The sequence below is a fragment of the Hyla sarda genome, chromosome 8 (genome assembly GCF_029499605.1).
Source record: "Hyla sarda isolate aHylSar1 chromosome 8, aHylSar1.hap1, whole genome shotgun sequence".
NCBI lineage: Eukaryota > Metazoa > Chordata > Amphibia > Anura > Hylidae > Hyla > Hyla sarda.
Window position 1 is genome coordinate 217,763,013 of NC_079196.1, and position 25,483 is coordinate 217,788,495.

Sequence of the window (25,483 nt, forward strand, 5' to 3'; positions counted from 1 at the left end):
GCAGTAATACTATCTTCCCCCTTCACATTACTGGTCTCATCCTGGGCTGACGGGAGGGAAGAGGGGAGCAGGGATAGATCAAACTTGCTTCACAGCCTGTGTCATGACATCACAGCTTACAAGGTAAACAGTACGAATGATATGGAAGATCTCTGCACTATGGCTGATAACTTGATGTTAGTAAGTTGCTTTATTATACTTTTTGACGCCATACAGAGGTTGTTTCTTTCACCAGACGACACTTTCAAATGGACAAGGTCACTTTAAAAAAATCTTTTAAGTGTGTTTTGCAACAGCTGTGTTTGGAGAACACAGTTCTCGAGATATGTCAAAAGTTTTGATCGGATGGGGTCTGAGTTTTCAGACCCTGACCGATCACTAGAACGAGGCGGAAAACGAACAGATCACATTTTAGAAGATTTAAAGGTGTAATGCCCCCCTTAGATGGAACGCTGTTTATGTCCCCCACTTTCCCTCCATTAAAGTGCATTGGAAACCCGGCAGCGGCCATTTTTTTTTTTAATATGTCCTACCTGAATTTTTGCAACAAAAAATAAAAGTCAGCAGCAGCTCGTGACTTAAGGTGCACTATAAAGGTGTGCAAAATGGCGGACTGCATTACACATAACTAACGTGCACTTTAATACTTCACATACGTGTAACGATTACTTATTGCATCACTGTGCGTTTTCCATTTGTGCGCTAAAGCTTCTCCGTTTGCTTGGATGTGATTGACAGGTTGCAGGGCGATTAGCTGGGCTGTCTCTTACTATCTAGTAACCCCTTCCAATCATCTCTCCAGGACTCAAGCCTCCGGCTGGGCGGGGTCACTAATAAATGGCGGTTGTGGCACGCCGTGAATAGGATGTGTTCCCAGCTGGGGTCCGATTCTGCCCCTATAGGAGAAAAAGCAAATTACATCATATCAGAATGGTGTTTCCCAACCAGGATGCCTCCCGCTGTTGCAAAACTACAACTCCCAGCTTGCCCGGACAGCCGAAGGCTGTCCGGGCATGCTGGGAGTTGTAGTTTTGCAACAGCTGAAGGCACCCTAGTTGGGAAACACTGCATCATAGTTTCAAAAATAAGCATGTTCTAATTTTATGGTGGTAAGTTATTCCCCCAAAATTCTGCACTCAGTACCTCATAATGATAAAGTGAACACAGAATGTTGGACAAAAAATTAAATTTCACATGGACATAAGTATTCAGACCCTTTACTATGAGACATGATATTTAGCTCTGGCTCCTCCCCTTTCTCTTGATCATCTCTGAGATGTTTCTCCACCTTGGTTGGAGTGCCCTGTGGTAAATTCATCTGATTGGACAAGATTTGGGAAGAGACAGCCCTGTCTATATATAAGGTCTCACAGCTGACAATGTATATCAGAGGAAAAACCAAGCCATGAGGGGGAAAGGACTGCCTGTAGAGCTCAGAGACAGCCCTGTCTATATAAGATCTCACAGCTGACAAGGTATATCAGAGGAAACACCAAGCCATGAGGCGGGAAAGAACTGCCTGTAGAGCTCAGAGACAACCCTGTCTATATAAGGTCTCACAGCTGACAATGTATATCAGAGGAAAAACCAAGCCATGAGGCGGAAAGAACTGCCTGTAGAGCTCAGAGACAGCCCTGTCTATATAAGGTTTCACAGCTGACAATGTATATCAGAGGAATAACCAAGCCATGAGGTGGAAAGAACTACCTGTAGAGCTCAGAGACAGCCCTGTCTATATAAGGTCTCACAGCTGACAATGTATATCAGAGCAAACACAGAGCCATGAGGTAGAAAGAACTGCCTGTAGAGCTCAGAGACAGCCCTGTCTATCTATAAGGTCTCACAGCTGACAATGTATATCAGAGGAAACACCAAGCCATGAGGCGGAAATAACTGCCTGTAGACCTCAGAGACAGCCCTGTCTATATAAGGTCTCACAGCTGACAATGTATATCAGAGGAAAAACCAAGCCATGAGGCGGAAAGAACTGCCTGTAGAGCTCAGAGACAGCCCTGTCTATATAAGGTCTCACAGCTGAAAATGTATATCAGAGGAAAAATCAAGCCATGAGGGGGGAAAGAACTGCCTGTAGAGCTCAGAGACAGCCCTGTCTATATAAGGTCTCACAGCTGACAATGTATATCAGAGGAAACACCAAGCCATGAGGTGGAAAGAACTGCCTGTACAGCTCAGAGACAGCCCTGTCTATATAAGGTCTCACAGCTGACAATGTATATCAGAGCAAACACCAAGCCATGAGACAGAAAGAACTGCCTGTAGAGCTCAGAGACTGCCCTGTCTATATAAGGTCTCACAGATGACAATGTATATCAGAGCAAACACCAAGCAATGAGGTAGAAAGAACTGCCTGTAGAGCTCAGACAATTACATACAGCAGGAAAAAAAACTTTGTGCACTGGCGCTGCTTTCATGCGATCCACATCAGATTCTGTGGCATGGGAATATAGTATAAAAGGGTTTTATTGTTGCATTAAAACATATAAAACATAGGACAGCGTGCAAAACGTGTTTCGGGAATATGTTTTCCCTTTTTCAATTGCTAAAAGTGGGCCGTCTACATATTCCTATATATAAGACTTTTTTTATACACTTGAAACTGGCGCCAAAATAAAGGGTTAAAGGTCAAGGTGATCCCGGTCACATGTAACCGGCAAAAGGACAGTAACAGAAATGTGGTTAAAATAGCACTTTTCTGATTAGGTAACATAACCAGTAAAAATAGATGTAGCTCAATCTATATATATATATATTAAAAAAGAGAGATAGATCAGAGTTATAGTTGTCCCGGATCCTAAATTGCGGTCGGGATGATTTCTGGAATGATTCCGAGGCTCGGATACATGAATACTATATGTTTATATTTTGAGAAGTCGGCTATTTCATTCATTGTGAAGATCAGCCAATCAGAGGGCTTCTGGTGGACGTCACTGTACGTTCATGTTGAGAGCCAATAGGAGGTGAACCGGCTTTTTTGGTTCAACCAATAGGAGAAACGCCTACTATTGACTTCATGGAAGGAGAGAATGTGAATAGTTTATATACACGGCGACACTTTCGTACTGATTTTGGGTTACAAATTCGGGTATATTGATGCTGTAATCCATGAGTGTGATTGGTGGACATGCCATCAAGGGCTGACCAATCGGGACAGCGCCTAACTTCTGGTTCCGCAGAGTGGGAAACATATGTATAGTTACAGTATACGTCGGCGTTTTCGCGCCAGTTCTGGATTATGAATCTAAATATATTGACCAATAATGATGCTGATGAACCGTAGATAGTGATTGGTGTAGATAGTATCAGAGGCTATCCAATGGAGGGGACACCTACTCCTGGCTTCATATAGTACATTAAGTATATGCCAGCGTTTTCGTGCTAGTCTTAAATTATAAATCTGGATGTTTTGACCAATCATGATGCTGTAATCCATAGACAGTGATTGGTGGAGATGACATCAGAGGCTGGCCAATGGGGCTCAAGCCAGTTAATTCACAATAGCCAATGAGTGTGTAGCTAGCGATTTAGGACGTATAGGGTAGGAATATCACAGTGGTCCTCAATTTATGTGTCTACAGAGGTTGCAAATGCAGACCCGTAAGATATTATTATAAGATATTATTTAGAAGATAGGCAAGTTCTTTCTTCTTGAAGGAGTATATACTCATATAGTATGTTCAATATACTTATTAAGACCCTGTGGAACCAAAGTTTTTAATTTGAAGATCCAAAAATGTTTTCTCCGACAGAGTTGTGTATAGCGTTGATGGCAAGTTTTGGGGATATGTCCAATTGGTAGTACTGTGAATGCACTGAAGTCACAATTATGTAGAGCTGCAGCGTGTCGGGATACACTATGCTGTGCATAGGCCGTCTTGACATTGAACCTGTGTTTGTTTAGTCGAGAGCACAGATTTTGTGTAGTGCGCCCGACATACAGTGACCCCCCCGACCTACGATGGTCCCGACATACGATCATTTCAAGATACGATGGCCTCTCAATACTGATAAGTACTGGAAGGATTAAGATTTTTAAATAGAAGTAATTTACAAATCTCTTTAACTTTCTGACACCAGTTGATTAAAAAAAAAAAAAAAAAAATGTTTTCCAGCGGAGTGCCCCTTTAGTACAGTATCCTGCACAGATTTGATGCGCAGGATTTCAAGTAATTCAGTTTACATTGAAATCTGCAGCAGAAAATCCTGCGCATCAAATCTGTGCAGAATCCTGTACGTGTGTATAGACCCCTAAGATGCACAGGTCCTTCTTGCTCTTGTTCACGCAAACTCCAATATACATCTTCATTTTAACCCTAAAGATCAATAAAGTTCTTTCCATTATATCCCCATCCCCTTGTGGCTGAACAAACCAGGGGACACCTAGTGACAGGATCATTAGTGACGTAAACCAGGTTAATTGATAACTGTTCCAGGCTATAGGCTGCATGTAATGTGCTGCCCGAACACTTCACCCTCCACTGAGGAAAGACCATTACCTGTAATGTCAGGCCGGTCATCTATCAGGAGATCAGCGGAAACCACCGTCTTGTCCCTGGTCAGAATAATCTGCTCCAAAAATTCATGTCCAAAGTGTTTCTCCACCCAAGCGTACTGGACGAGAGAAAGAAGAGAGGGCAGTATTATAGTAGTTATATTCTTGTATATAGGAGCAGTATTATAGTAGTTATATTCTTGTATATAGGAGGCAGTATTATAGTAGTTATATTCTTGTATATAGGAGCAGTATTATAGTAGTTATATTCTTGTATATAGGAGGCATTATTATAGTAGTTATATTCTTGTATATAGGAGCAGTATTATAGTAGTTATATTCTTGTATATAGGAGCAGTATTATAGTAGATATATTCTTGTATATTGGAGACAGTATTATAGTAGTTATATACTTGTACATAGGAGCAGTATTATAGTAGTTATATTCTTGTATATAGGAGCAGTATTATAGTAGTTATATTCTTGTATATAGGAGCAGTATTATAGTAGTTATAGTCTTGTATATAGGAGCAGTATTATAGTAGTTATATTCTTGTACATAGGAGCAGTATTATAGTAGTTATATTCTTGTATATAGGAGCAGTATTATAGTAGTTATATTCTTGTATATAGGAGCAGTATTATAGTAATTATATTCTTGTATATAGGAGCAGTATTATAGTAGTTATATTCTTGTATATAAAAGCAGTATTATAGTAGTTATATTCTTGTATATAGGATCAGTATTATAGTAGTTATATTCTTGTATATAGGAGCAGTATTATAGTAGTTATATTCTTGTATATAGGAGCAGTATTATAGTAGTTATATTCTTGTATATAAAAGCAGTATTATAGTAGTTATATTCTTGTATATAGGAGGCAGTATTATAGTAGTTATATTCTTGTATATAGGAGCAGTATTATAGTAGTTATATTCTTGTATATAGGAGCAGTATTATAGTAGTTATATTCTTGTATATAGGAGCAGTATTATAGTAGATATATTCTTGTATATAGGAGCAGTATTATAGTAGTTATATTCTTGTATATAGGAGCAGCATTATAGTAGTTATATTCTTGTATATAGGAGCAGTATTATAGTAGTTATATTCTTGTATATATGAGCAGTATTATAGTAGTTATATTCTTGTATATAGGAGCAGTATTATAGTAGTTATATTCTTGTATATAGGAGCAGTATTATAGTAGTTATATTCTTGTATATAGGAGCAGTATTATAGTAGATATATTCTTGTATATAGGAGCAGTATTATAGTAGTTATATTCTTGTATATAGGAGCAGCATTATAGTAGTTATAGTCTTGTATATAGGAGCAGTATTATAGTAGTTATAGTCTTGTATACAGGAGCAGTATTATAGTAGTTATATTCTTGTATATAGGAGCAGTATTATAGTAGATATATTCTTGTATATAGGAGCAGTATTATAGTAGTTATATTCTTGTATATAGGAGCAGTATTATAGTAGTTATATTATTGTATATAGGAGGCAGTATTATAGTAGTTATATTCTTGTATATAGGAGCAGTATTATAGTAGTTATATTCTTGTATATAGGAGCAGTATTATAGTAGATATATTCTTGTTTATAGGAGCAGTATTATAGTAGTTATATTCTTGTATATAGGAGCAGTATTATAGTAGTTATATTATTGTATATAGGAGGCAGTATTATAGTAGTTATATTCTTGTATATAGGAGCAGTATTATAGTAGTTATATTCTTGTATATAGGAGCAGTATTATAGTAGATATATTCTTGTATATAGGGAGCAGTATTATAGTAGTTATATTCTTGTATATAGGAGCAGTATTATAGTAGTTATATTCTTGTATATAGGAGCAGTATTATAGTAGTTATATTCTTGTATATAGGAGCAGTATAATAGTAGTTATATTCTTGTATATAGGAGCAGTATTATAGTAGTTATATTCTTGTATATAGGAGCAGTATTATAGTAGTTATATTCTTGTATATAGGAGCAGTATTATAGTAGTTATATTATTGTTTATAGGAGGCAGTATTATAGTAGTTATATTCTTGTATATAGGAGCAGTATTATAGTAGTTATATTCTTGTATATAGGAGCAGTATTATAGTAGTTATATTATTGTATATAGGAGACAGTATTATAGTAGTTATATTCTTGTATATAGAAGCAGTATTATAGTAGTTATATTCTTGTATATAGGGGGCAGTATTATAGTAGTTATATTCTTGTATATAGGAGGCAGTATTATAGTAGTTATATTCTTGTATATAGGAGGCAGTATTATAGTAGTTATATTCTTGTATATAGGAGCAGTATTATAGTAGTTATATTATTGTATATAGGAGACAGTATTATAGTAGTTATATTCTTGTATATAGAAGCAGTATTATAGTAGTTATATTCTTGTATATAGAAGCAGTATTATAGTAGTTATATTCTTGTATATAGGAGCAGTATTATAGCAGTTATATTCTTGTATATAGGAGGCAGTATTATAGTAGTTATATTCTTGTATATATGAGCAGTATTATAGTAGTTATATTCTTGTATATAGGAGCAGTATTATAGTAGTTATATTCTTGTATATAGGAGCAGTATTATAGTAGATATATTCTTGTATATTGGAGACAGTATTATAGTAGTTATATACTTGTACATAGGAGCAGTATTATAGTAGTTATATTCTTGTATATAGGAGCAGTATTATAGTAGTTATATTCTTGTATATAGGAGCAGTATTATAGTAGTTATAGTCTTGTATATAGGAGCAGTATTATAGTAGTTATATTCTTGTACATAGGAGCAGTATTATAGTAGTTATATTCTTGTATATAGGAGCAGTATTATAGTAGTTATATTCTTGTATATAGGAGCAGTATTATAGTAATTATATTCTTGTATATAGGAGCAGTATTATAGTAGTTATATTCTTGTATATAAAAGCAGTATTATAGTAGTTATATTCTTGTATATAGGATCAGTATTATAGTAGTTATATTCTTGTATATAGGAGCAGTATTATAGTAGTTATATTCTTGTATATAGGAGCAGTATTATAGTAGTTATATTCTTGTATATAAAAGCAGTATTATAGTAGTTATATTCTTGTATATAGGAGGCAGTATTATAGTAGTTATATTCTTGTATATAGGAGCAGTATTATAGTAGTTATATTCTTGTATATAGGAGCAGTATTATAGTAGTTATATTCTTGTATATAGGAGCAGTATTATAGTAGATATATTCTTGTATATAGGAGCAGTATTATAGTAGTTATATTCTTGTATATAGGAGCAGCATTATAGTAGTTATATTCTTGTATATAGGAGCAGTATTATAGTAGTTATATTCTTGTATATATGAGCAGTATTATAGTAGTTATATTCTTGTATATAGGAGCAGTATTATAGTAGTTATATTCTTGTATATAGGAGCAGTATTATAGTAGTTATATTCTTGTATATAGGAGCAGTATTATAGTAGATATATTCTTGTATATAGGAGCAGTATTATAGTAGTTATATTCTTGTATATAGGAGCAGCATTATAGTAGTTATAGTCTTGTATATAGGAGCAGTATTATAGTAGTTATAGTCTTGTATACAGGAGCAGTATTATAGTAGTTATATTCTTGTATATAGGAGCAGTATTATAGTAGATATATTCTTGTATATAGGAGCAGTATTATAGTAGTTATATTCTTGTATATAGGAGCAGTATTATAGTAGTTATATTATTGTATATAGGAGGCAGTATTATAGTAGTTATATTCTTGTATATAGGAGCAGTATTATAGTAGTTATATTCTTGTATATAGGAGCAGTATTATAGTAGATATATTCTTGTTTATAGGAGCAGTATTATAGTAGTTATATTCTTGTATATAGGAGCAGTATTATAGTAGTTATATTATTGTATATAGGAGGCAGTATTATAGTAGTTATATTCTTGTATATAGGAGCAGTATTATAGTAGTTATATTCTTGTATATAGGAGCAGTATTATAGTAGTTATATTCTTGTATATAGGAGCAGTATTATAGTAGTTATATTATTGTTTATAGGAGGCAGTATTATAGTAGTTATATTCTTGTATATAGGAGCAGTATTATAGTAGTTATATTCTTGTATATAGGAGCAGTATTATAGTAGTTATATTATTGTATATAGGAGACAGTATTATAGTAGTTATATTCTTGTATATAGAAGCAGTATTATAGTAGTTATATTCTTGTATATAGGGGGCAGTATTATAGTAGTTATATTCTTGTATATAGGAGGCAGTATTATAGTAGTTATATTCTTGTATATAGGAGGCAGTATTATAGTAGTTATATTCTTGTATATAGGAGCAGTATTATAGTAGTTATATTATTGTATATAGGAGACAGTATTATAGTAGTTATATTCTTGTATATAGAAGCAGTATTATAGTAGTTATATTCTTGTATATAGAAGCAGTATTATAGTAGTTATATTCTTGTATATAGGAGCAGTATTATAGCAGTTATATTCTTGTATATAGGAGGCAGTATTATAGTAGTTATATTCTTGTATATATGAGCAGTATTATAGTAGTTATATTCTTGTATATAGGAGCAGTATTATAGTAGTTATATTCTTGTATATAGGAGCAGTATTATAGTAGTTATATTCTTGTATATAGGAGCAGTGTTATAGTAGTTATATTCTTGTATATAGAAGCAGTATTATAGTAGTTATATTCTTGTTTATAGGAGCAGTATTATAGTAGTTATATTCTTGTATATAGGAGCAGTATTATAGTAATTATATTCTTGTATATAGGAGCAGTTATAGTAGTTATATTCTTGTATATAGGAGGCAGTATTATAGTAGTTATATTCTTGTATATAGGAGCAGTATTATAGTAGTTATATTCTTGTATATAGGAGCAGTATTATAGTAGTTATATTCTTGTATATAGGAGCAGTGTTATAGTAGTTATATTCTTGTATATAGAAGCAGTATTATAGTAGTTATATTCTTGTATATAGGAGCAGTATTATAGTAGTTATATTCTTGTATATAGGAGCAGTGTTATAGTAGTTATATTCTTGTATATAGAAGCTGTATTATAGTAGTTATATTCTTGTATATAGGGGCAGAATTATAGTAGTTATATTCTTGTATATAGGAGCAGTATTATAGTAGTTATATTCTTGTATATAGGAGCAGTATTATAGTAGTTATATTCTTGTATATATGAGGCAGTATTATAGTAGTTATATTCTTGTATATAGGAGCAGTATTATAGTAGTTATATTCTTGTATATAGGAGCAGTATTATAGTAGTTATATTCTTGTATATAGGGGCAGTATTATAGTAAATATATTCTTGTATATAGGAGCAGTATTATAGTAGTTATATTCTTGTTTATAGGAGGCAGTATTATAGTAGTTATATTCTTGTATATAGGGGCAGTATTATAGTAATTATATTCTTGTATATAGGAGCAGTTATAGTAGTTATATTCTTGTATATAGGAGGCAGTATTATAGTAGTTATATTCTTGTATATAGGAGCAGTATTATAGTAGTTATATTCTTGTATATAGGGGGCAGTATTATAGTAGTTATATTCTTGTATATAGAGGGCAGTATTATAGTAGTTATATTCTTGTATATAGGAGGCAGTATTATAGTACTGTAGTTATATTCTTGTATATAGGAGGCAGTATTATAGTAGTTATATTCTTGTATATAGGGGCAGTATTATAGTAGTTATATTCTTGTATATAGGAGGCAGTATTATAGTAGTTATATTGTTGTATATAGGGGCAGTATTATAGTAGTTATATTTTTGCACATAGGAGCAGTATTATAGTAGTTATATTTTTGCACATAGGAGCACTTACCTTCTCATATGGACAAAACTGGTAGCGCTTTATAGGGCTGGTGCAGATAAAGACATCAGTGCTGGAGAGAAACAAAACCTTTTGGTTAATATATAAGACGCACACATCCTCCTTTTATATTAGAGCTGCAGCACTATAACAGGAGCAGCTGATATCAGTCACATATATGGATGTTAATGAGTGTTTCCCAACCAGTGTGCTTCCTGCTGTTGCAAAACTACAACTCCCAGCATGCCCGGACAGCCAAAGGCTGTCCGGGCATGCTGGGAGTTGTAGTTTTGCAACAGCTGGAGACACCCTGGTTGGGAAACACTCATTAACATCCATATATGTAACTGATACTCATCCCTCATGTCACTCATCCCTCTACATTCAGCCTGACTTAGCTGATAACAGGGAACAATAGATTGTAGTCATCATCTACACATGGAGATGAGATGCCCTTTAAGCTTAGGGTCCCTATAGAATTGTAGTAAATAGATGCAGCATTTTCCACATTCCCCTGGCGCAACAGGAGCCAAGCTACAAGCCTCTGCCTGTCCTGTTGATCCGCAGCACCCCGGGACCATGACAGATAATGCTACAGACGGACCTGTATCTTGTGGTCTGATCTCACACAATGTGTCAGATTCCTTGTTCCCGAGTGTGAACATTCATGCAATTCGTCAAACGCTATCATTTATCTTAAAGAGCGCAGCTGTCAGAGCATGCTGGGTGTTGTAGTATCACAAAATCTAAAGCACCTCATGGTTGCCGATGAATCAATATAGCTCCTTGAGTCATTCTAATAATTCAGTTTCTTTAGAACAAGTACTGGGAAAGTTGGGTGACAACCAATATTATTATTATTTGTAACGAAGGGAGCTCGGCACCACTCTCTGTATCTAGAGGACGCGAAAGGTTGGGACCCTTGATGACTTCTCTCCTTGCAACTGCTGGAGGTACATACAGGTGCTGCTACGCTGGTAGACAGTATATATAGATATCCAATTAAGAAGAAGAAGCGGAGCACTCACCAGACCTTGAATGCAGATAGACTTTATTGACCAGATCAATCAAAGGCACATCAGGGGGGAGGTGGTGCAGACAGGGGAGTGTGACTTAGAGACGTGGGGGTATCCTCTCGGAGAGGATACCCCCATGTCTCTAAGTCACACTCCCCTGTCTGCACCACCTCCCCCCTGATGTGCCTTTGATTGATCTGGTCAATAAAGTCTATCTGCATTCAAGGTCTGGTGAGTGCTCCGCTTCTTCTTCTTATTGGATATCAATATTATTATTAGTATCACTGTTCAAAGGGTTTTCATACTCTGCATGTACAGTATATGGTGGCGGCCATATTGATGGATAACTAGGTAGATCTGCTGTTTACGTCTGAGAGAGAGGACACGTTCAAGTGGCGGAATGTCTGCGCCAAAAAATCTGCATAGACATTGTGTGCAGCAGAGTCCCATTGATTTTAATAGGATTCTGCTGCACTGTACACACAGCGGAAATCCTGATTCCGGCATCTACAGAAAGAATAGTCATGTCTATTCCGGAGCGGTCCTAGGGCCTGCCAAATCATTTAAAGGGGTTATCCATGAAAAAAACTTTTTTTTATATATCAACTGGCTCTAGAAAGTTAAACAGATTTGTAAATTACTTCTATTAAACAAATCTTAATCCTTTCAGTACTTATGAGCTTCTGAAGTTGAGTTGTTCTTTTCTGTCTAAGTGCTCTCTGATGACACGTGTCTCGGGAACCGCCCAGTTTTAGAAGCCAATCCCCATAGCAAACCTCTTCTACTCTGTGCAGTTCCCGAGACAAGCAGAGATGTCAGCAGAGAGCACTGTTGCCAGACAGAAAACAACAACTCAACTTCAGCAGCTGATAATTATTGAATGGATTAAGATTTTTCAATAGAAGTAATTTACAAATTTGTTTAACTTTCTGGAGCCAGTTGATATATAAAAAAAAAGTTTTTTTCCTGGAATACCCCTTTAAATGTGCAGAATGTCTGCCAATGTTTTCCAGGCAGACATTCCGAATGGAATCGGACGTGTGAACATGGCCGTAACCTGCTGCAGAGGAAATGGCAGCCATTTTCCTAGTCACCCAGCTTTTCCATTTCTAGGACACACAAGAATGTAGGTGAGTGCTGTATTCTGCTAACTTTGACAGTCCTGAAGTGAGCGAGCGGTGCAGTGGCTGAGCATTCACTTAAATGGGCACTGTCATTAAAACTAATTTTTGCTATTGCACGCCTTTTGGTAAATAAAAAAATATTTCTAATGTACTTTGTTAAAAAAAAAAAAAGGAAGTTTTCTATGTTTATTTTGTGTTTAAATAAGCTGCCACTAGGTGTCTCCCTACTTGTCGAGAGCACATCCCCCAACCCCCCCCCCCCCCCCGCCTCTTGCACAAACTTTGGACTCCTGCTGGCCTGGCAGAAGTCCAAAATCCGGAAATGCAGTCTGGAGTGCTAAGGGGGGGAGGGTGTGTGCGGCCTTAGACAATCATAGCTCATCTCACACTGAACTGCTCTGGGTTGTGTGTAACAGAGTGAGAGAGGAAGTTCTTCCCTGTATGGCTTCAGATGATGTCACGTCTGTGAATCTGACTGAGACTGAGCAGAAAATACAGAGAAATATCAAGGTAGAAAACTAAAAAATAATAAAATTAAAGGCAGGGGGTGGTTTATCATGATGGGGGCAGTGACCTGGGAGGATTATACAATTTAACAAGATCACGAGAGGTACTCTTTAAGGAACAAGGGATGTCCCTTTTTTATGATCAGTGGGGGTTTCAGCAGATAAAGGCTATGTTCAAAAGGTGGAATTTCTGAAATTGCTCAAATTCCGCACAGAAAAGCAGACTGCGGAATTTGGACGGAATTCCGTCGGAATTTCTATGCGCTCAAAACAAAGAATTCCGCCAAAATGCAAAGCCCCATTGACTTCAATGGGATTCTACCTCGGAGTTTAGCAAAGTAAAAGACAAGTCTTATAGTTTTGCAGAATTTCCACCTCACTGTGTGAATGGGACAATGGAATCGCATTGAATATAATGGCCCAGGTTTACTAAGAGTGTTGTGTAGTTTTGTGCGTTTTGGTATTTTCCACGGTATTTACTAAGGTTTCCCTACCCTTTGCTTTTTTTTTTTACACCTGCTCTGATCTGTGGGGTTTTTCTCAGCTCAAATCCACCACATTTTCTGTGGAAACCTTAGTAAAAATGTTGGGTCTTTGAGAAAATGTTCGGGATACGCCCTTTTTGAAGCCACGCCCACTTTTCCCAACAGCCACGCCCCCTTTTTAGGTTTTCTCAGTAAAATGGAGAGTTAGTCGGGTTTTTGTCAATTTTGGCGCAAATTCTGTCGCAGACAGAATTTCTACCGCAATGCGCAAGAATCTGGAGATAAGCGTCATTTGATTAAACTTTCGAAATGTCGTCCAGTCGGCGCTTGGACCACTCGGCCATGTGCAGCAATGTGGGTTTGAGCGGATTCCGCTGAAGCAATGAAATCTGAATTACCATAACAGAATTTTCCACCACAGGAATTCTGCAATGGGCAAAGTGCAGTAGGATTCCATTGAAAACCATGTAAGGCTGCTGCACTGGAATTTCCAAGTGGGATTTTTTGGCTCGATTCCACATGTGAATGGTCTCTAACGCTTTAAATATCACTTACTTGGGTAAGCTTGACATTTCCTTTAATGCTTCTACAGCACCATCAATGGGGTCCAAATCCAAGAAGAAATTCTTCGCTTCCCAGATACTTATAGCTTTCTCCTGAAGAAAATAACAATAACCAGTTAAAGGGGCACTCCACTGGAAAACATTTAGGGGATAAGTGTTTGATCGTGGGGGGTCCGACCGCTGGGACCCCCCTCGATCTCCCTAACGGGGCACCGCCATTAGCAATCATGGTGACGTAGTGTCGACCTAGAGGTCGACGGTGACGCCCCGTCTCCTCCCCGTCCCCATACAGTTCTATTGGGGAGATGGGGAGGCACGAACGCTGCCTCCCCGCCTCTCCCATAGAGATGTATGGAGGAGGCGTGCCGACTGCAACGTCATGCTGCGGCTGGCACGCCCCCTGCACGGGACAGCCGCGGCCCCGTACAGGAGATCACAGGGGGTCCCAGCGGTCGGACCCCCCGCGATCAAACACTTATCCCCTATCCTGTGGATAGGGGATAAGTGTTAATCACGCTGAAGATGTCCTTTAATCCTTCCAGTACTTATCAGCTGTTGTATGCTCCACAGGAAGTTCTTTTTTTTTGTTTTCTTTCTGCCTGACCACAGTGCTCTCTGCTGACATCTCTGTCCATTCAGGAACTGTCCAGAGCAGAAGAGGTTTGCTATGGGGATTTTCTCCTGCTCTGGACAGTTCCTGACATGGACAGAGGTGTCAGCAGAGAGCACTGTGGTTAGGCAGAAAAGAAATTCAAAAAGAAAATACTTCCTGTGGATCATAACAGCAGCTGATAAGCACTGGAAGGATTAAGATTTTTTAATAGAAGTAATTTACAAATCTACATTTTGTATATCTAATTTACAAATCTATAATTTGTAAATCTACAGCCTTCGGCTGTCCGGGCATGCTGGGAGTTGTAGTTTTTCAACAGCTGGAGGCACCCTGGCTGGGAAACACTGCCTTATACAGTGATTAAAAGAGTATTCCAGTAAAGTAATGGGATGGCATATTACTAGAATGGGGTGTGGGATCCGATCCCAGGGGCCCCATTCAGAAGGACAGATAGAAATCCTTCATTCTAGCAATGGGGATCTCATTGGTCACACCTGCTCAATCTGCTGAATTGTAAATTCTAGTGATATGCCTCTTAAAAGGGGTACTCCGTGGAAAATTATTATTTTTTTTTAAATCAACTGGTGCCAGAAAGTTGAATAGATTTGTAAATTACTTCAATAAAAAATTCTTAATCCTTCCAGTACATATTAGCAGCTGTATACTTTTCTTTTTGGATTTATTTTCTGTCATGACCACAGTGCTCTCTGCTGAAACCTCTGTCCATTTTAGGAACTGTCCAGAGCAGCATATATTTGCTATGGGGATTTTCTCCTACTCTGGACAGTTCCTGACATGGACAGAGGTGTCAGCAGAGAGCACTGTGGCCGTGAAAGAAAAGAAATCCAAAAAGAAAAGAATTTCCTCTGTAGTATACAGCCACTAATAAGTACTGGAAGGATTAAGATTTTTTTAATAGAAGTAATTTACAAATCTGTTTAAAGGGGTACTCCGCCCCTAGGATAGGGGATAAGATGTCAGATCGCCGGGGTCCCACTGCTGGGGACCCCCGGGATCTCGGCTTTGGCACTCCGCTATCATTACTGTACAGAGCAGACTCGTTCCGTGCGTAATGACGGGCAATACAGGGGACGGAGCATTGTTATGCCACGGCTCCGCCGCAGTAATGATAGTAGGGTGCAGCAGCCGAGATCCCGGGGGTCCCCAGCAGCGGGACCCCAGCGATCTGACATTTTATCCCCTATCCTTAGGATAGGGGATAAGATGTCTAGTGGCGGAGTACCCCTGTAACTTTCTGGCATCAGTTGATTTAAAAAATAAAAGTTTTCCACCAGAGTACCCCTTTAAAGGGGTTTTCTCTCAAAGGACACATGGGGTGAATGACTCGTGGGGGTCCAACCTCTGGGACCCCCAACAATCACAAGAATAGAGGCCCCTTGTTCTTCCATCTGAACAGAAAGGCCATTGGACTTGTACTGTACTTGGCTATATTAAACCAAAACTGCACATGTGCAACCACCACACATAGGGGGAGATTTACCAAAACCTGTCCAGAGGAAAAGTTGTTGAGTTGCCCATAGCAACCAATCAGATCGCTGCTTTCATTTTTGAAAAGGCCTCAGCAAAATTAAAGCAGCGATCTGATTGGTTGCTATGGGCAACTCAGCAACTTTTCCTCTGGACGGGTTTTGGTAAATCTCCTCCATAGGGTATGAGTGTCCTTTGTGAGAACACCCCCTTTACCACAAATCATATTGGGGGAGATTTACCAAAACCTGTCCAGAGGAAAAGTTGCTGAGTTGCCCATAGCAACCAATCAGATCACTTCTTCCGCTTTGCAGAGGCCTTGTTAAAAGTGAAAGCAGCGATCTGATTGGTTGCTATGGGCAACTGGGAAACTTTTACTCTGGACAGGTTTTGGTAAATCTCCCCCATAGGGTATGAGTGTCCTTTGTGAGAACACCCCCTTTACCACAAATCATATTAGGGCAACTGGGCAACTTTTACTCTGGACAGGTTTTGATAAATCTCGCCCATTGTACCAATAAAAAGTTGTTGCCCCCCCGCAACGAAATATCTTACGCTCAGTCCTGGCATCAGTTTCTCATATTGCTCCGATACCCAGAATCCTCTGCGGTCCTCCAGGTCAATGTAAGGCTCCTTGGGGTACTGAGCTCTGTACTTCTTCAAGAAGCCGCCCTCAAAGTCGGCCAGCACGCCATCCATGTCTACCAGCACCCTGAGTCGCCTGGCAGAACCTGCAGAAGAACGGGGCCGGCAGTTCTGGAGCCCTGCGGTGAAGGCGCCGCCCCTGCGGAGCAGCCTAGGAAGGGACATGGCGCTGGGTGAACTAGTGGTGCATTGTACGGAGTTTACCGTCACGGTGCTTGTATTTGTAGAGGATCAGATCCACCACCTATGTTACCAGGAGGGAGGCTGAGATGTAAGCATGCTCTCCGGGGACCCCTTTACATGAGCAATAGGAATCCAGTTGCCGGAGAAGATCTTCTTTCTGGTACTCAGTCCTGCTCATTCAGCAGCCGGGGTCTGTAGGGAGATTATTGTAGGAATATGACACTTGTAGTCCAAGGCATTGTGAATGCAGCAGTTACACTGCAGGGTGTGAACACGGACAGGAGGACAGCAGTGGTGCATGGTGGGCAGGACAGGAAGGAGGAGGCATCTGTACCAGGAGAGAACCGCAGAAATGTCCTCAGTCTGCAGAAACCTCAGCTGCACCTTGTTATGTAACCAGCCCCCTCCGTCTCCCTACACGGGGGGCTTCGGATCACTGCATGCACTGGACCATCTGTGCTACATACACAGGGGGCTCCGGATCACTGAATGCACTGGACCATCTGTCCTACATACATGGGGGGCTTCGGATCACTGCATGCACTGGACAATCCGTCCTACATACACAGGGGGCTCCGGCTGCATGCACTGGACTATCTGTCCTACATACACAGGGGGCTCCGGATCGCTGCATGCACTGGACTATCTGTCCTACATACACAGGGGGCTCCGGATCGCTGCATGCACTGGACTATCTGTCCTACATACACAGGGGGCTCCGGATCACTGCATGCACTGGACCATCTGTCCTACATACACAGGGGGCTTCGGATCACTGCATGCACTGGCCCATCCGTCCTACATACACAGGGGGCTCCGGCTACATGCACTGGACCTCTGTCCTACACGCAGGGGGGCTCCTATCCTGTTCCTGTACACTGCTGCCTAGTAAGGACAGGATACCTCCTCTACTTAAAGGGACAGGCGTCTGCTGTTTGTGTTTCTGTTCTGCATAGCAACTCTCCAGGCGAGGGGGGGGGTGTGTAAAGAATTAACTCCTGCAAGTCTGTCCTGTATCCTGACAGCATGAAGAAGGGAAAGTCACAGGGGAAGATAGATAGATATGAGATAGATAGATAAATAAATATGAGATAGATATGAGATAGAGAGATATGAGATAGATAGATAAATATGAGATAGATATGAGATAGATAGATAGATAAAAGATAGATAGATATGAGATAGATAGATAGATATGAGATAGATAGATAGATAGATATGAGATAGATAGATGATAGATATGAGATAGATATATATGAGACAGATAGATAGATATGAGATAGATAGATATGAGATAGATAGATATGAGATAGATATGAGATAGATAGATATGAGATAGATAGATAGATATGATAGATATGATAGATAGATGATAGATATGAGATAGATAGATATGAGATAGAGAGATAGATAGATATTTAGATAGATATGATAGATATGATAGATAGATGATAGATATGAGATAGATAGATAGATAGATATGAGATAGATAGATAGGTAGATGGATAGATATTAGATATATAGATAGATATGAGATAGATAGATAGGTAGATAGGTAGATGGATAGATATATAGATAGATAGGTAGATATATACATATGAGATAGATATAAGATATAATTGCATTACAAAGATTCCTGTATTGATTATTAATACAATGTGGTTTGACTGAAGTCATAATCATAGACAAACACACTGTAACTAAATTAACACAGACACTTGTACTGTTTATGTCTTGTATTGAGCACATTGAGTAAACATCCACAGTGCAGGGAGAAAAGATAAGTGAACCCCTCTGTTACAGGGGCTTTACCCACTACAAAAGGCAAATAAAGCCTGGAAATTGACAACTGGTTAGTGAGAACCATGCCTTGATGCAGATACTGCTCTGAAACCCTCAGACGACATGTTATAGAGACATATGAAGTAAGGTAATCATGGGAGGACCCCATAAAGGAAGACGCTGCTGTCCAATAAAACATGGCTTCTGTCCAACATGGCTCCCTTCCCAAGTTTACTTTAGACCTGGACGTTCCACAATGTTTCTGGAAAGTGTTCTGTGGGAAATGAAAGTAGAGGATGAAGATCTCTGCACACTGCACCAAAACCTCACCCCCACTGTCAAGCATGGGGGAGGGGGCTTCATGATTTGGAACCGATTTGCTACCTTAGGGCATGAAAACATTTTACAGGAGAATGTGAGGGTGGGCGACTGGGCGTCCATGACCATGAGCTGAAGAGACCATTGGTGATGGACAGTGACCCAAATAAGATTAATAAAATGAAATTATCCCCTATCCACAGGGCAGGGCTCCACAAATCCCAGGCGCCAGGTCGCCATGGCAAATGAGAATTTCATCCTGGCACTTAGGTTCTTGTAACCCCGTTAACCCCTTTTCAACCCATGACATACATTAACGTCATGGGTCTGGTCTTGCCAGTAATGACAGACACCGAAGAATGTCGCGATTGTGGCATTTAAACAGATATGGCAGGTATACCTGGTGGTCCGATGCCCCCCTCCCCCCCCTCCATGCTGCAATCGATCTGCTCGCAGACTGTAGCAATGGATCGCCTATCTCTTAGATCAATGTAAAAAATAAAGTAAAAATTAAAAATGTATATATATATATATATATATATATATATATATATATATGTAACAAAAATAAAATAAAAATATTTGGTATTAGTCCAAACTATTAAAGGGGTTCTCCACCCCTAGACATCTTATCCCCTATGCAAAGGATGATCTGTCTGATCATCCTTTGGATAGGGACCCCCGCGATCTCGGCTGTGGCACCCCAGACATCTGGTGCACGGAGCGAACTTTGCTCCATGCCGGATGACTGGCGATGCGGGGCGGAGGCTCGGGACGTCATGGTCATGCCCCCTCAATGCAAGTCTATGGGAGGGGGAGTAACGGCTGTCACGCCCCCTCCCATAGACTAGCATTGAGGGGGCGTGGCCGTGACATCACGAGCAGGGTGCAGTCGTGTCGTCACGAGCCGCCGAAGCTGCACCCGACGCCCTAAACGAATGCCGGGTGCAGGGTATAGGGGATAAGATGTCTGGGGGCAGAGTACCCCTTTAAATGATCACATTCCCAATCCCGCACATTGAACGGCGTAAACACAAAAATATTACAAACACTAAAATTGCTCATTTTTTTTGTCATATCATATAAAGTGATCGAAAAAGTCAGTACTAAAGTCGGAAAATAATTATAGCTCGCTGTGCAAAAAATAAACCAACAACAAACAAAAAAGAAATTATAATAATTAGGGGTGTGAATCGTCAAGAATTTGGCGATTCGATTCGAATCGCGATACCAGTGTGGCGATTCGATATATCCCGATATATCGTGATACCGTCTAGGTGACGATACATCGCGATATATCCCGATATATCGCCCACCTGGGAGCATTCATAGATCCCAATAGACGCCGCTGTCAGCTTTGACAGCGGCGATCTAGTACTCCGGTGCGCACTTTTCTCATTTTATCCCGTCCGGGCTGCAAAATAAAAAAAAAACGCACTTTATCTTACCTGCCAACGAGCCCGCGGAGCTCCGGTACAGGTGTTCGGTCCCCGGGCTGTATTCTTCTTACTTCCTGTTAGTCCGGCACGTCACACGGAGCTTCAGCCTATCACCAGCAGAGGCGGGACATCGCTGCGGCCAGTGATAGGCTGAAGCTCCGTGTGACGTGCCGGGCTAACAGGAAGTAAGAAGAATACAGCCCGGGGACCGAACACCTGTACCGGAGCTCCGTGGGCTCGTTGGCAGGTAAGATAAAGTGCGTTTTTTTTTATTTTGCAGCCCGGACGGGATAAAATGAGAAAAGTGCGCACTGGATACTCCTTTAATAGCCAGCCGCGGCGATCACCGCATGCTGGCTATTAGCGGCGGCCCCCGGCTACTGAAATCAGCCGGGGGTCGCATAGTACGGAGCGGGCACGAGTCGGAGCCCGCTCCATACACCCAGAGCGCCACCGTGACAGATACAGCCTGCCCGGCTCCACAAGTGTGGAACTTTTATCTCCTGATGCCCAGGAAATGCTGTGCCGGGCGTCAGGAGATACAAATTCCACATCCCTAAAAGAATCGATTCAAAAATATTTTGAATCGATTCAGTATCGGCAAATGAATAAATCGCGATTATCGCGAGAATCGATTTTTTATTACATCCCTAATAATAATCCTGGCACCACCCCTTTAATGCTGCAGCCTGACCAGAAGATGGCGCTGCACACAAGACATCCCGGAAATATGGATAATGGTCCAGAATTCCTCCTCAATGTTGTTTATACGTTAAGTGGAGGCGACTGCTGCTGAACTGAATCTACAAGTTATTATATTTCAGGGATCACTTTGTCTTTGCTCCCTGCACTGTGGATGTTTACTTAAAGGAGATCTTATCACCTGAATTATATTTCAGGGATCACTTTGTTTTCGCTCCCTGCACTGTGGATGTTTACTTAATGGAGAACTTATCCCCTATCCAAAGGGGGGGGGGGGGGTCCGAATGCTGGGACCCACTGTGATCTCCTGTACAGGACCCCGGCTCTGCCACGGCTCTCCCCATGTAGAAGGCGTGACGGGCCGAGCATGAAGCTGCGGTCGACACGCCCCCTCCATGTATCTGTATGGGAGTGGCGGAGATGTCCAGTGTTTCCCAACCAGGGTGCCTTCAGCTGTAGCAAAACTACAACTCCCAGCATGCCTTTGGCTGTCCGGGCATGCTGGGAGTTGTAGTTTTGCTACAGCTGGGTGCACACTGGTTGAGAAACCTTGTTTTAGTTACATTGGGGAGGGGGATTAAAAAGGTTATCCAGGAAGAGAAAAACAGAGCTAATTTCTTCCAAAAAAAACAGCACCACCTCTGTCCTGTTTGTGGTATTACAACTTGGCTCCATTTAGTTTAATTGAACTGAGCTGCAATATCACAACCTGAGGACAGGCATGTTGCTGTTTTTTTTTGTTGTTGAAGAAATTAGCTCTGTTTTTCTAATGCTGGATGTCACGATCACACCCTATCGGTCCAGCTAAGACGCTAGAGAGAGTGTGATGGTGCAAGGGTTAAAGCCGCCATACCTCTGGGTATCCACTACTAGTCCCAGCAGGTCACCAAATTAACCCTTAGATAAACGTGTTTCCACCAGAGTTGCCTTCAGAAAGGTGAGCTCATATATTTAGAGATCAAAGACCAGAGCTGACTAATTAAACATTTAATCTGATAAAAGGTATCACAGTGCTATATATATATATATATATATATATATATATATATATATATATAAATACAGGAACAAATGACATACAGGTACAAAAATATATAAAAGAGTTTTGCAAGACAAGTTCAGAAAACAAAAGATGAAGTTCTTACAGCATGATGATATAGCAGTCCATGAGAGTGAGTTCCAGCTGTTCTTAGGATGGTCTTGTCAGCTTGTTGCACAGCATTGAACACCCCGAGTCTAGCATTGTTAAATATTATATATCTGCCTTTTTGGAAGGGAGACTCCATTCCCCCCTCCCCTCTGATCCCACCAGGGGGTCTTCTCTCTTCCTGGCCCCTTATCTGTTTGATTATATGATGGGACCAGAGTGCATGACTTCAAAAAAGCCTTTGACTTCAAAGGAGATGTAAACAAACAGCCAGACCCCCAATAAAATGCAATACGGAAACCCACAGTCTGAATGACCTCTCACCCATGTCTTGGATGATCCATCACACAGTTATAATTTATAATACACATTTATGCTTCCATAATCAGGCCTTGGGCCTGACACTGGATAAAGCGTTTAATTAAAGGGTTACTCTGCCACCCAGCATCCGGAACATTGAGTTCTGAACGCTGTGTGCGGGCTTCCGTGTTCACGCCCGCCCCCTTGTGACGTCACGCCCCGTCATGTGATGTCACGTCCAGCCCCCTCAATGCAAGTCTATGGGAGGGGGCATGATGGCCGTCGCGCCCCCTTCCCATAGACTTTCATTGAGGGGGCAGGCCGTGACATCACAAGGGGGCAGGCGTGAACACGGAAGCCCGCACACAGCGTTCGGAACTCAATGTTCCGGACACTGGGGAGCGGAGTAACCCTTTAACTAACAAATGGGGGGGGGGGGGGGGGAAAGGGTTCACTTACTTTTGCTCCCTGCACTGTGGATGTTTACTGTGTTCAACACACACGCTGACTGGAAAACACTGGGTTAGGGGTGGAAAGCAAAATTTATTTTAAAGGGGTTATCCAGGAAAAAAAAACTTTTTTTTACATATAAACTGGCTCCAGAAAGTTAAACAGATTTGTAAATTACTTCTATAAAAAAAATCTTAATCCTTTCAGTACTTATGAGCTTCTGAAGTTAAGGTTGTTCTTTTCTGTCAAAGTGCTCTATGATGACACGTGTCTCGGGAAACGCCCAGTTTAGAAGAGGTTTGCTATGGGGATTTGCTTCTAAACTGGGCGGTTCCCGAGAAACGTGTCATCAGAGAGCACTTAGACAGAAAAGAACAACCTTAACTTCAGAAGCTCATAAGTACTGAAAGAATTAAGATTTTTTTTAATAGAAGTCATTTACAAATCTGTTTAACTTTCTGGAGCCAGTTGATATGTAAAAAAAAAGTTTTTTCCTGGAAAACTCTTTAATATTTCTGATGCAAATTTTTACCGAAAAATTTTCGATTTTGTTGTTCACCGTCTTTAGCCTGGTAAAGGCATGCTGGGTGTTGTAGTCCTGCAACAGCTGGAGAGCCACACGTTAGGAAACACTGGTCTGGGGAATGCTGGGAATTGTATTCTAACAACAACTTAAAGGGGTACTCCGGTGAAAACCTTTTTTCTTTTAAATCATCTGGTGGCAGAAAGTTAAACAGATTTGTAAATTACTTCTTTTAAAAAATCTTAATCCTTCCTGTACTTATTAGCGGCTGAACACTACAGAGGAAATTCTTTTCTTTTTGGAATGCTCTCTGATGACATCACGAGCACAGTTCTCTCTGCTGAAGTTATTATAATAATAATAACACTTTATTTATTGTTGTCCTTAGTGGGATTTGAACCCAAGTCCCCAGCACTGCAAGGCAGCAGTGTTAACCACTGAGCCACCATGCTGCCCTTAGCATACATCTGCTATGCACGGTTGCTAAAATGGACAGAGATGTCAGCAGAGAGCACTGTGCTCGTGATGTCATCAGTGTTCCAAAAAGAAAGGAATTTCCTCTGTAGCATTCAGCAGCTAATAAGTACTGGAAGGATTAAGATTTTTTTTAATAGAAGTAATTTACAAATATGTTTAACTTTCTGCCACCAGTTGATTTAAAAGAAAAAGGTTTTCACCGGAGTACCCCTTTAAGATCCAGAGGTTGAGGAACACCGGTCTGAGGCATGATGGGAGTTGTAGTCTTACAAGGGAGCCACAGGTTTGGGGCATGATGGGAGTTGTAGTCTTACAAGGGAGCTACATGTTTGGGGCATGATGGGAGTTGTAGTCTTGTAACAGCTGGAGAGAAACAGGTTGGGGAATACTAATCTAATGAGACACAGTGGAACTACAACTCCCAGCATACCTCGACCACGCTGGTGATTGTAGTTCCCACACATTTCCTAACATAGACCACACACTCGGTCCGTGCTGTTAGTCAATATCGTGACACTGTTACTTTAAATCCACACTAACCTTCAGGGTGTCTTTATCGCGATAATACGCGCGAGTGACGTCTGGTAGCTCCGCCCCCCTGCTCAGTTCTCTTTCTCGTCTGACAGCGATCTCGCGAGGTTTCGTTTACCCGCCCGGTCCCAGGAATCTCGCGAGATTTCGGCGCGGTGAGTGAGCTCGGCCCTGTGCTCCTGCTCTCTCGGCTCCCGGCACCGGCTCTCCTCTGCGGAGGGAGGCGGGGAGACATCCCGCACCATGGCGTCCGCTCTGGAGCAGTTCGTGAACAGCGTCAGGCAGTTGTCCTCTCAAGGTGAGAAGGCCGGGAGCGGCGGAGGCGGCGGGCTGGAGGCCGGGGTGTAGCCTGGGTGTGCGGGTGATGGTCCGGGTCTTAGAATAGGAGACCTGAATGAAGAAAAAGACATTACAACTAGTGCGGAGGAGCCGTCACCTGTGGCAGCCAATCACATCTGCGCTTTCATTCTCCCGAGTCCTAAGAGCTGGAAGCTGATTGGTTGTTATGGGCAACTCCTGGCTCTTGCCATGGAGCAGCCAGTCAGATCAGAGCTTTCATTTTCTGACTTCTTAAGAGCCTGAAGCTGATTGGTTGCCATGTGGTCTTCACTGTCTATGGTCTAGAGCAGTGTTTTTTGTTTATTTTTCAACCAGTGTGCCTCCAGCTGTTGCAAAACTACAACTCCCAGCATGCCCGGACAGCCGAAGGCTGTCCGGGCATGCTGAGAGTTGTAGTTTTGCAACAGCTGGAGGCACACTGCTTGGGAAACACTGCTCTAGAGACTGTCAATAAAGCTTGGTTA

General features: G+C 40.6%; 2 protein-coding genes across 3 annotated transcripts in view; one reads left to right on the forward strand and one right to left on the reverse strand.

The window, feature by feature from the left end:
* On the reverse strand, positions 1–24,825 carry NT5M (5',3'-nucleotidase, mitochondrial). 2 transcript variants are annotated; one of them, XM_056533782.1, is made up of 7 exons: positions 24,690–24,777; positions 23,159–23,217; positions 16,739–17,203; positions 14,075–14,175; positions 10,401–10,461; positions 4,515–4,629; positions 1–896 (listed from the first exon to the last, which is right to left on the reverse strand). In XM_056533782.1, exons 3-7 carry the CDS (start codon positions 16,991–16,993, stop codon positions 751–753), a joined length of 678 nt encoding a protein of 225 aa, XP_056389757.1. In that variant the 5' UTR covers positions 16,994–17,203; positions 23,159–23,217; positions 24,690–24,777; the 3' UTR covers positions 1–750. The 2 variants fall into 2 exon arrangements, with proteins under 2 accessions (XP_056389757.1, XP_056389756.1); XM_056533781.1 differs by lacking the exon at positions 23,159–23,217 and having other exon boundaries at positions 24,690–24,825.
* Positions 24,788–25,483, forward strand: part of COPS3 (COP9 signalosome subunit 3) — a 39,901-nt gene continuing 39,205 nt past the window's right edge. Inside the window, exon 1 of the mRNA XM_056533780.1 lies at positions 24,788–24,978. Coding sequence (XP_056389755.1) covers positions 24,924–24,978 — 55 coding nt within the window. The 5' untranslated portion in view covers positions 24,788–24,923. The remainder of the gene's footprint in view (positions 24,979–25,483) is intronic.

Bases quoted from the DNA above. Each gene is read 5' to 3' on its own strand.
- NT5M (XM_056533781.1), bottom strand. From the start codon at position 16,993: ATGTCCCTTCCTAGGCTGCTCCGCAGGGGCGGCGCCTTCACCGCAGGG. The intron at 10,462-14,074 runs GTAAGTGATATT...GTTTCTCTCCAG, and splicing joins GAAATGTCAAGCTTACCCAA to CACTGATGTCTTTATCTGCA. The intron at 4,630-10,400 runs GTAAGTGCTCCT...TCTCTCGTCCAG, and splicing joins AGTTTTGTCCATATGAGAAG to TACGCTTGGGTGGAGAAACA.